At 35.7% G+C, this 12,899-nt stretch overlaps 1 protein-coding gene across 1 annotated transcript; it reads right to left on the minus strand.

The window, feature by feature from the left end:
• Positions 1-9,524: 9,524 nt before the first annotated feature.
• On the minus strand, positions 9,525-12,118 carry LOC145073015 (eukaryotic translation initiation factor 2B family protein / eIF-2B family protein). The gene is made up of 9 exons (XM_079019562.1): positions 11,978-12,118; positions 11,798-11,900; positions 11,664-11,719; positions 11,394-11,433; positions 11,061-11,149; positions 10,808-10,953; positions 10,389-10,531; positions 10,215-10,300; positions 9,525-10,110 (listed from the first exon to the last, which is right to left on the minus strand). The coding sequence occupies exons 1-9, from the start codon at positions 12,071-12,073 to the stop codon at positions 10,033-10,035; spliced, it is 837 nt and encodes a 278-aa protein (XP_078875688.1). The 5' UTR covers positions 12,074-12,118; the 3' UTR covers positions 9,525-10,032.
• Between the last annotated feature and the right edge of the window lie 781 nt (positions 12,119-12,899).

Below are 12,899 nucleotides of genomic sequence, written 5' to 3' on the forward strand. Positions count from 1 at the left end.
GAGGACCCTCTGGTCTCACAGCTCGTTGGACCCTCCGGTCCGGTCTCGGTAACACATAACATAGCATATATATCACACAGACAAAATGCATAACTCAAGTAAGCACAAAAGACTCTCTGGCCACACATAAATACCACTCAAGGTAAAGTATAGAGAGAAGACTCAACTTACGAGCAGAAAGCAAATAACCTCGCATCTGAATCTCGAACTAGCCTCCGCCTATCACAAGGATGAATATCTCTATTTAATACTCTTTTTTCACGACTCTAATAACTAAAGGCTATTCTTTCTCTCTCTAACTCTTGAATAGGGTAGAAGACCATTTTACCCCTCCATGGTCTCCATTACTCATGTTGACCAAACCCTAAAGTCAAACTTAAGTCAACAATACATGTTTGGCCCGACTCGTCGAGTCCCCTCGTTTCCTCAAAAGTATCAAGAAAGTCCAGCTCAACTCATCGAGTTTGCCCCGCAACTCGCTAGGTTATCGCACAATCAAACCCATCGGTACAAACCCTCATCGACTCGTTGAGTCAGGCCATGGAGTCGGCGAGTCTGTTGGGTCAAAATATGGTTTATACTTTGCTTTTATGGGCAATTATATTTTTCTGTAATATTTTTTGAGTTTACGGTTGAGTTTACGGTCGTAAACACCTTACGGCCGTAAACCCAATTACGGCCCATGTTCTCCAAGTATAAATATAGGTGTTAGGGTGAGGAGTAGAGATTGATGAAACGAAAAGAGTTTACGGCCAGAGAGAGAGAAGAACTATTGTGTGTTATTGTGTGTGTGAATCTTTTGTATCTGGAACTTTAACTCTAATCAATTCATACAGAGATTCATATTATTCTTCTTCTCCTTCTCTTCTATTTGATATGAAATCATCCGTTTGATTGGGATTCCGCACCATCAAACGGATCTGACTGATACACACGCAAATTAGGGACTTACAATTGGTATCAGAGCCAAGTTGTATCAGTAAATTTTGTCAGATTTGGGGCATTATTTGATCTTATTTTCAAAATATTCTTGCGTTTTTGGATAGGTCTCTGAAAATTAAGGGGGGTTTGTTCTTCGTGTTTTTCATAAAAAAGGGTTTTTGATCGAGTTTTGGAGCAAAAAATGGCAAAAATCACTGTTTTTGGTCGTAACCTGCGAGGGGGTGGCGGCCAGCAGCTAGGGTTTCCGAGGAGTTCACAGCCCGAGGTTTACGGCTTGGAGTTTGCTGCCTCGGCTCGGAGTATACGGCTCAACAGTTTGCGGCTCGGTCTCACACGTTTTCGGCATCTAAGTTCTCGGCCTCACACCTCGGCCTCGCAAGCGCAGCCTCACAAGAACCACCCTCGCTTCGCATTTAAAAAAATCAAACATGACTTTGGACTTGCTAGGGATCGAACCCGCGACCTCTAGCTCGCATTCCTTCAGCGCCTTACCAACTCCTCTAGGTCACAAGTTGATACACTCCTTCCCCATTTAATTCATAACCCGTCTTTTTCGCTTCAAGTTTCGCATTTTTTACACTTTCAGCCCAAAATTCAGTTCCTTTTAATTCTAAATTCTTTTTTCATCCAAAAAAAAACATTAAAAAAATAATAAAAATAATAATAAATAAATAAATAAATAATAAATTAAATTAAAATTAATAAATAAAATTATATTTTAATTTTTTTTACTTTTATTTTTTTTTTAACTTTTGACCTTAAATTTTGACTTCGACTTCCAAGTTTGACTTTTGACTTTAAACTTTGACTTTCTCGTTTGGCTTTTAAATTTTCAAATTTAGCTTTTCAGTTTGACTTTTGAGTTTGACGTTTTAAATTTGACTTTTAAGTTTTATTTTAGCTTCTAGTTGTGCTTTTTTAATTGATTTTAAGGTCTACGAAGGAGTTGAAAACATGAAAGAGAGTCGTCAGGATATGTTAAGACAAAATTTCAACATTTTCGATTATATCCCTGGAGAAACCTTCGAAACTCAGTTGCAACGATTTACTACACTTACTACTGAGATGAATATAGCTGGGATCTTCTCGTCTAAGTTTGAGATAAACAAAAAGCAACTCAATTCACTTCCGAAATCGTGGGATATGAACGTGACTATCATCAAGAAGACAAAAGATCTCAATCATCTTAGTCTTGCTGATGTAATTCAAGAACTTGATGCTTTGATGTGTAGAGAAACAATGAGTTCTGAAAACATTCTGGTCACTGAAGTTACATGTACTCCAGCTTGTGAAGCTACGATTAAGTTTCTTCGGGAACAAATTGATTTATTAAAAGGAGAAATTGAGGACCTGAGATATGAAGGATATCAACTCAGGAAATGACAGAAATCCCTGAAGGCTGAATTAGATGCAAAAACCAAGGACTTTAGGAAGCTTCAGGAAGAGTATAGCAACAAGTGTGAAAATTATGACTATATTAAGAGACAACTTGCTGCTGTGACTGAAGAACTTGACACTTTGAAAATTAAGTGTGGAAAAACAGATGTTAGTTTTAAAAATTATATTGTGTCAAGTCAAAAAGTCGAGTCATTATTTGAAACCCAATTAAAATTCAAAGACAATCAAAACAAGGGTTTAGGGTATGATAGTGTTCCTCCACCTTTCAATCATAACTACACATCCATCCCTATGACTCAGGAAGAAATTGATAGGGAGGCACATCTTCGATATGGCAAACCAGTTGGGTTTGTGTCAGGAGGTATTCAGGTAGAAAATACTAATGTTTCTACTTCATGTGCAGGTAAAGTAGCAGAAGATGAGAACAAGGAGAAAACTACTGAACAAACCAATGGCTCCTTGAACTCAGAATCTGTTTGCTTCGAATTCTGTTACTCCTAACAAACATGTCGTTGAGAAATACAGGCCACCAATTCCAGTGAAACAGAGTGTCTGTTGCAAGTGTGCATGTGGGAACAATAAGAGACAAGGCAAGGATACGCCACCAGGGGCAGGAACAAACAACTTCACAGTGAAGAAAAAGACATGTTTTCACTGTGGAACACCTGGACACATTGCCCGAAACTGTCCAAATCGCGCATACGTTCCCTACAGCGCACAAGGATGGCAAAACGCACCAAGTGGGTGATACTTCAAAAGAAATCCTTCCAGTTCACGTTCAGACAATGGTGACTGGAACGCACAGAAGGCCAAGAATCAAACCCACAAGGCAAAGAATCTGAATCCCAAGGGCAAGAAGGGAATGCCGGCCAAGAAGCCAAATCCAAGAGATGCTCCTGTGAAGCCAAGACCGGTTAGGTCAAAGTCATCTCGGCAGCCGACTTCAAGTTCCAAATCAAGTGCCGAGGCACCCATCGGATCGAACAAGAAATGGGTTAAACCCGAATATAGATGGGTACCAAAGGTGAAAACTCCCAAATCCTTTAATGACTTTAATATTTCATCGTCTCCTGTTTGTGACAATCAGGATATGTCATGGGAGAGGGTATTGTGCGTTGATGATAAAGGTCAACCCCGTTTCAAAATGGACTGGGTTCCAAAGACCAAATGATCCCGCTCTGTGTCGGAGCAGCTATGGAGGCATATCATCAGACTTCGGTTTGTTGGTAGTGGCTGCTCCTGGCATATGATTGGGGACATCTCTCAACTGTACAACACTCGGAACATTATTTGAGAGTATGCGTCCTTTTGCGGAAAGGAAAGAAAGGAAGGGATCACTCATGGGGATAGTACTTAACGATGTGAAGAATTTTTGGATCAGTTCTAAGATTACGCATGCTGTTCTCAGACCTTTTGGATGCAAATTCAATCGGTGACTTACGTTTGAGTTTTCTTCTCTATACTACGGAGTTTTTCTTAAGTTGATTCGCTTTAAAGACTAATTTTTGTTTTAGGATAGTTTAAATTTGCGCATTTACTTTCGTTTCTCTCCTATGCGCAAATTTAGGGGGAGAAATAAAAACAAAACAAAAATTAGAAAACTTAAAAAAAAAATCCAAAAACATTAGAAAATCAAAAAATCAAAAATATGGTGTTAATGGAATGTGCTTGCAAGAGATGTTTTGGGAAATGAAAATAGCAAGTGATAAAGGGAAATCTGAATTGGCGTAACGTACCTAAGTTGAATCATCTACGCTCTGTGCTCGATGCGCTGGTAGGCACGAAAGATTTTAAATGGACTTGACTAGGAAAAGTTGAACCTAACAAATTCAAGGACTTGACAAACTTTGACCTAGTTAGATCCGTTTAACCTGATGTCACGACGCTCGGATAGGTTGAGCAGGGAGATATACATGGGAATCTGTCGGTCACATTAAATAACCCGTATCTAGAACTGTGGATTCACTTTTCCTCGATGTGCGGATTCTGTCCTTAATTCCGGTTGGATGGGGCGACTGGTAAATTCTGATAAATTAGGTCTGTTATCATTTTCTTTCTTTTTGTCTATTAGTCATATGTTGTCTCCTTTGCGTGACTTCCAATTCGACCTGGTACACAACATATGCAACTCTATTTCTCTGCATGTTATACATATGAAATTCCTCCTATATGTTAGCCATATGTTGTCTCCTTTGCGTGACTTCTAATCCGACCTGGTACACAACATATGCGACCTTCTACTTCTCAAGCCCTCTTAAACAATAAGTAATAGAATTCTGAATCTATCCCCCTCATGGTTGCCTTATTTGACTTATATTGCTGAGGAACCCCCGAAGCATGTGCTGTCGCCTCGATGAAATATTCTTAAACTAGGTCCCTTATGTTAGTTGTCTTAGAGACGTAAAGTGAGAATAACGGGAATGGGTAATTGGGTTATTGTTGGTTGGTGGAAGTTAAATATGATTATTTATTGTGGGTTGAAAACCCTATATGCTCACCAGGCTCCCAAGCCCGACCCACTCAGTTTATTTGTATTACAGGTAGTGGCGCAAGGGCATAGGATGGATGAACCATCAAGTTATTTTGTTTACAAGTCTGTATATGTATATATTTGTTGAATGACTTGTAATGTTATCGTTTATACTTTATGGTCTGTATCGGAACATGACATCCCGAGTTTTGATTATATAATGAAAATACATTTCTTTATGAAATGCTTTGGTAAATATTATTTTATCATACTTTGTTTTTGGGAACAAATTCCGCAACTCTTTCAAATCAAAAGGATTTACTCTGAAATTATTTTAAAAGCATAAATGAAAATCAGTCTTTTCTGGCCGGGATTTTGGGGATGTCACATCATCATACTGTCCAAAATTCTTGAATACACTTTCAATATAATGGGATTGAGTAAGAGTGTAACCATCTGGTCTTCTTTGAACTATTACTCCAAGGATCACATCTACTACTCCCAAGTCCTTCATGGAAAAAGAGGAGTGTAGCCTTTTCTTGGTTTGATTGATCACATCCAAATTAATACCCATTATAAGTATATCATCCACATACAAGCATATGATGACATAAGCATTCTTGTATTGTTTGACATAAACACATTTATCACGTTCATTTATTCTAAATCCATTAGAGAGTAATGTGTTGTCAAACTTCTCATACCATTGCTTTGGAGCCTGTTTTAGTCCATAAAGTGATATAACTAACTTACAGACTTTGTTTTCTTGAGCTTTAACCACAAACCCTTCAGGTTGATTCATATATATCTCTTCATCTAGTTCACCTTACAAGAAGGCAGTTTTCACATCCATTTGGTGTATTTCCAAATTGTGAATGGCTGCAATTGCTACTAATGTGTGAATTGATGTAATTCTTGTAACGAGTGAATAGGTGTCAAAGAAGTCTTGACCCTCCTTTTGACGATACCCTTTCGTTACTAGACGAGCTTTGTACTTCTCAATTGTACCATCAGTTCTAACTTCTTCTTGAATATCCATTTGTGTCCAATTGGTTTTTGCCCAGGTGGCAAATATACCAATTTCCAAGTGTTATTCTGCACAAAGGAGTCAATCTCACTTTTGATTGCTTCTTTCCAAAAGGGAGCTTCAGAAGAATCCATAGCATCCTTATAAGTTTGTGGTTCTTTATTCACTACATAGGTCATGTAATCAGCTCCAAAATATTTGGCTATTTTGCCCCGTTTGCTTCTTCTAGGTTCTAAGATCTCTTCTTGAACCTTTGAAGAATTCTCTTCATTTGATTGTAAACTTTTGTCTGGAATGGTATCATTCAGTCCATCATCTAGAGGTCTTTTCCTAGAGCAAGTAACCTCTTTCCCTTTATCCTTAAAAGGAAAATTATTTTCAAAGAATTCAGCCTCTGCTGATACCATGATGGTTTGGTTATGGATATCATCAACATGTGATTTATACACAAGAAACCTATAGGCTGCACTATTCATGGCAGGGCCAAGATAGATGCAATCTATGGTTTTTGGTCCAAGTTTAGTCCTCTTAAGAAGAGGTACTTGTACCTTAGCAAGGCAACCCCACACTTTCATCCTTTTGTAAGAGGGTAACCTCCCTTTCCACAGATGATAGGGTGATTTATCACTCTTTTTATGAGGAATTCTATTAAGTACTGAATTTGCTGCAAGATATGCTTCTCCCCACAGATTATGTGGTGCTCCAGAAGTAATTAACATTAAATTAATCATGTTTTTCAATGTTCTATTCTTTCTTTCTGCTACTCCATTTTGTTGAGGAGTGTATGGAGCAGTTGTTTGATGTATAATACCATTTAAAGAACATAATTCGACAAAGTCTTTGGATTCATATTCTCCTCCTCGATCAGACCTTAGAATTTTGATCTTTTTGTCAAGTTGATTTTCAACTTCAGCCTTGTAATTCTTAAAGGAACTCAAGGCTTCATCCTTGGTATTTAACAAATAAATATAACAATACTTGCTGCAATCATCAATAAAAGAAATATAATAATTTTTCCCTCTTCTTGTAGGTGTTGCTCTAAAATCACATAGGTCAGAGTGGATTAAGCCAAGTATTTCATTAGATTTTTCAACTGATTTATGAGGATGTTGTGAAAATTTTGATTCAACACAAACCTCACATTTTATATTTTTGTCTATTGAACATTTTGGTAACATGCCAAGTTTTGCCATTCTTTGAATAGAGCGAAAATTGACATGTCCAAAACGAGAATGCCACAAAAATGAAGGATCATGCATATACATAGAAGAGGGGCTAGTAGTGCCCATTATTGCATTAGCATTAACATTGGTTACATCATTGTTTGGTGTTTCAACACCATAGTACAAAGGTAAGACACTGACTTTGAAGAGACCCTCACTAAGGTATCCCTTTCCAACATACATCCCACCTTTGGTAAGAACAAACTTATCAGACTCAAATACAAGTTTAAATCCCTTGTTACTAAGAATAGGACCAGAAATCAAATTCTTAGTAATTTCAGGAACATGCAAGACATCACATAAAACAAGTTCTTTTTCAGAAGTCCGTTGTAGTTTCACTTTTTCCTTTCCTTCAACTTTTGCAGTAGAGTCATTCCCCATAAACATTGGTTCAGAATCCGAGACTTTCTGGTATGTAGAAAACATGGTTCGGGAGTTGCAAATGTGCCTTGTGGCTCCAGTATCAATCCACCAATCCACACAATTGCTAACAATGTTGGTTTGAATCACAACAACAAATTGATTTGGTGATTCAACCATGTTGGCTTGACCAGAATTTCCTCCACCAGAATTGCCACCATTGTTTCCATTGTTTCCTCCATTGTTTCCTCCATTATTTCCTCCTTGACCCCTCCTGAATCTGCAATCTTTGGCCTTGTGTCCAGTTTTGCCACAAACATAGCATGGACTAGAATTCTTCTTGAAATTCTTCTTGTTTGGGCCATGGTTTTTGCCATCTTTTGAGGAGTTTTTGGAGCCTTGCTTCCCTTTCTTATTGTTGTGCTTTGTCCTTGAAGTACTTGCTTCTCCAACAAAGTTTGCACTTGGTTCCAAGGAATTTGCATCTGCCTTATCGTTCAATATGTTATCTTCTTCCACACGAATTCTCAACACAAGTTGCTCAAACCTCATGTCATCAGTTAAGTGTTTAAGATATAGTTTGAAATTCTTCCAAGAAGGAGGAAGTTTTTCAATGATTGAACCAACAAGAAAGTTAGAGTTTATACCCATACCTTCAACTTCAAGATCATGTGCAATGACTTGAATTTCCTCCACTTGTTTGAGGACAGATTTGGTATCCACCATCTTGAAATTCATGAACTTTCCAATCATGAATTTCTTGGAACATGCCACTTCTGTTTTGTATTTCTTTTCCAGTAATTCCCATATCTCTCTTGCAGTAGTGATGGTAGAGTAGATATCATAGAGGGAATCATCCAGGTCATTTAGAATATAATTTCTGCAGTTATATTCATTTGTGTTCCAAGTTTCCACAGCCCTTTGATGTTCTGCCAATTGGGCTGCAGTGGGTGGTGTTGTTCCTTCTGTAGTGGTTACACCAGTAGGAAGAGAGGGAGAATCATCAGTGAGAACATTGGAATCATGAAGAGTTGTTAGATATAACAACATCTTCTGTTGCCATCTCCAGAAATCTGAGCCTTTGAATTTCTCAAGCTTTTCCACATGTGTTTTGACGATGGAATTTTGATCCATTCTTCACTTTTTAATTTCTGTCTTAGATTGTTATGACAAAAGTATACAATCAACAAACTAACTGAAATAAAACAAACAAAATTGATATATATATATATATATATATATATATATATATATATATATATATATATATATATAATATAAGAATCAATTTACAGAAAACATACTTGTATGATGATTACACAGGAAATTTAATCACGAAATTGTACAGATTGAGGCCTCTTTTGTAGTGTCCTAAGACAGAAATTTCCCTTGTAGGGATCTGTCAAGAGGATACAACAATCAACCAAGAACTTCTCTTGATTCTGACGAAATTCTCTATGTTTCCTTCATTGTATGTGGAGTACGAAATTATATGAGGAATCTGTGTGTGTTTTTTCCGAACCCGAATTCTGGTCTTTGGTGATCTATTTATAGATATAGATTGACTGGTTTTTCCCTCCAAAACTGCTAACCGAAAAATAACTGTCAAAACAGTTAAAACGAATTTAACAGATTTTTAATATATAATAAAAAGTCAAAATCGGAATTAATATATATATATATATATATATATATATATATATAATATTGTAACTAGTTAATGAGACCCCAAGAGCTCAAGGCCCAAGGCCAATCTTTGACCATTAAATATATATATTAATCTAAGCTTTCAAGACCAATTTGACTAGCCCAATCACCAAATCCAACCCAATCCCTCTAGTCCAAGCCTTTGATCTAATTAGTAAACAACTAGTAGGAGGCTTTTTAAGGGAGTTTAAGTTTCCTCTTTCTTCCAATATGGGACAAGTCCCAAAGAGAGTGTTTTCCATTTAACAAAGTTCCAACATCTTTTTTCTTGCAGTTAAACAGTCCGGATTTGTTTGATATGTACTCTGCGGGGATTGTGTTGATGTAAATGGCGATACCAAGTTTGAGGTCTAGTGCAAGATTGAAGAACTTTAACCTTGAATTGAAAGCTGTGAATTATGATTTGAAATTGTGGAGGGAAAAGACACGAACTAGACCTGATATAAGTATTCTTGATCTCGATTTTGGAAGAGGGTGGGATTTGGTTACGAAGCTTATCTCTGAAAGAGGGTCATTGCATAGAGGTCGTTTATCAGCTTTTGATGCACTCAGGCATCCCTATTTCTTATTGGGTAGTGATCAAGTTGCTTTTGTGCTTTCCAAGCTCAGTTTATCAAAGTAGAAAACTCAAAAAGAGAGAGAGATTCTTCTCTTACACTTTGATTTTCTGGTAAATTTCTTTGCTTGTGTAAAGCTTTCATGAGTATAAATACTAGCAAGAAGCAAGATGAATGAATCTGTAGGTTTCTTTCACTATTTTATGATACATATATAAGTTAAATCACTCCCAAAGATCCATTGTCAAATTAATGAAATGAAATAATACTTCAAAAAAGATAATAGGAGATTTTATAAATCCTTTATTTGTTACATTTTTATTGTGGAGTTGTTTACTTGAACTAAAACTAGGAGCCAGCTTTCCTACGGCCGACTCGTGCAACAAAACCGGTCTTGATGGGGGCCACCGACCTCCCAGAACCACACTGTAAACCAAATTCAAACAATATAATTATCAATTAACAAATAAAATAACAAAATGTGTTTTTCTAATGTTTTTTAGTTGTTATTTACTTATTTAATTAGTTACCTGTTCACATCTAAGGAAGAAGAGACGATTCTCTTTTGAAAGAATTGTATCTGGACTTCTGCACCCATTGCATATCACATATTCGTCTACAATCACAACCATTATAACATTTATAATCAATTTATAATATGTTTGGAATGGAAAGAAATTATAATAGCAAAGAGCATGAGTTACTTATGTATCTTCGAAGGATTCCTTCAAAATTCTTGGGAGCAAATCGACCCTTGACTACCAATCTTTGTTGACCATCAAGGGAACCACTTGTTCCCATTTCAGCCAGAAGGAAAGTCATCACATGATCCGGCTGTCTATGCATTCTGATAAATAAATAAATTGAACCGTAAGACCTTGTTTGTTACACATGACTGGACATAACTGAACTGGATGTAGGATTGAATATGACATAAATTAGACTTAGATTGGAACTGATAACAACTGTCCCACCAAACGAAAGGTTAAGTTAGGTGAGACTGTACTTGTCACCATAATTATCGAAAAATAGTCTTTCAAAGATTGTCCAATCCTCTCTTATCCTGTAGTGTGTATTAAAATAGTAAATGTAAAGAAAAATACTAAAAAGAAGACGTGCATACGTTCGACATAAATCCATAAAGTTAACAAAAACGGTCTTTTTTGTGCCTTCTCGAAGAACTTGTGGGGGTCTTATCACTGTCCTTCGTCTATCTCCAGCGAGTTCGGGGTTGTTTTCTCGCAAAATATGAAAAACCCTACTTAAAAGCTGTATATATACATAGTTTAACAAATATATTATTGTATTTCAATAACAAACGTGACAAAATAAATAAATAAATACATAAATAAATGTTAAGGTAACGTGGCACACACCTCCTCATATAAATAATCTCTGTCAGTTCCTTCCCATGGATATTTTTGTCGCGAGTTGTTTGTATCTTCTTCATCCTCACCACCATGCCCTATGTACAACATATAAGGGTGATGTTTCTATTTAATTTTATGGAGACATTATTTAATCTAGTAAGGTCTATATGTGTTTCTTTTTCATTTAATACAGTAAGAACAAATTAATAGAGGATGTTAAGAAAGTGAGCCTTAACTTTTTACAAATTTGCTTCCATTTGTTTTTATCTTTATATTTTTATATATTTTTAAACATCATTTATCCGAACACAAAATAAATATTTAAGAGAAATTGTGCACCTGTAAGGATACTTCCATCGTTTGTCAAATCGCTTCCCACCTAAGAAAACCACAATCAACAATTTAGGGGCAACTCTTTTTTTTTTGGGTTATGGTCATAAAAACCATCAAGTTTTCAGGGTTTTGTCGGTTTTGCCCAAAGTTGAAATTTATGTTCGTTGTTACCCAAAAATTTTCGAAAAAATGTTCGGTTTTACCCTTTTACCCTGAAAACTTGTGGGTTTTTATGACATTAGCCATTTTTTTTGTTTGCAAATGTGTTATACTTACGGGTTTTTTCTTCTTCTTTTTCATACCCACAAATGCATTTTCTACTCCATCAGCAACTACAAGAAACCAAATACCATTTCTTAAACATGAAAAATAAAAGTTCGTTTGATGGTAAGTAATAGAAATAGACTGACGAGATAGGTTATCTATCTTCTCAGATGAGCGATCATCCTCTGCAATATCTTGGATTACAACCTTTTTCTTCTTCTTTTTCTTTGTGGGATCAAAGGGGGCAATCTGCAAAAATAGCTCATTAAAGCATGCAAGTTTGACTGCAAAAAAGTTATGTATAAATATGAACAATTTCGTCTTACTTCTCCAATATCATCTTTGGATTCAGATGAAGTTTGTTCAGCCATAATCAATTCAACTGAGAATAATGATTGGAAATATAACCTGGCTTGAAACATTTAGAAAAAAACATGGAGGCTTTTGGTTATGTTCTTATTCTTTGTTTTCCTTTAGATGCAAAAATATCGTGCGAGAGATTGGGATCTTACAGTAAGCCAATTCAAGATGGTTATTTATAGTTTATGATCACTTTCCATATTTAGAAAACAATTTACAAAAGAATAAGCTGAGTGATTTCAAAACTAATATTATTTGGTTATTTTTTATGATAAATTTTAAAATGTTTATTGGTTTCTGAACTCATAAAGAAGAACATTGTTTAGGAGAAAATAGTAGTTATCCCGACACATTGAGCAGGAAAAATTATGTGGTGGCTACGGTATTATTGAGTAATGTTGAAATATGTTGGAGGTTATCTTGAGACAAGTAAATAACCTGAAAATCATCGAGTTGTGGAGCTTTGGATGTTTAAATATCCAAATCCAAAAATCTAAAATCCGATTTGAAAATATCCAAAAAAAACCGGATATCCAATTTTTTGTATTCAGATTTGGATAACAATTTTGTAAAATTCGGATATCCGAAAATCCGAAATGCATGTATTTTTAAATTTTTATATAATGTAATAATTCAATGAATTTTATATAAAATTCCGACATTGTGATATGTTTATTGTTTAATAAAATAATGTTTAGATTACTAGTTACATATCACCGTCGTTTCCACTGTTTACTTATTAATGTTTCAACATTGTGGTATTTTTATTATTTAATCAAAGTAATTAATTTTTGGTGTTTTTAAAATTAAAGATAATGAGACATTGAAGTGTGACCATAAACGGGCTTTAAACTGTTTGCTATTAACTTTGTTGGCCATCGGTGTTCT

This window comes from Lactuca serriola, chromosome 9 (assembly GCF_051521515.1).
Source record: "Lactuca serriola cultivar US96UC23 chromosome 9, Lser_US96UC23_V15, whole genome shotgun sequence".
Taxonomy (NCBI): Eukaryota; Viridiplantae; Streptophyta; class Magnoliopsida; order Asterales; family Asteraceae; genus Lactuca; species Lactuca serriola.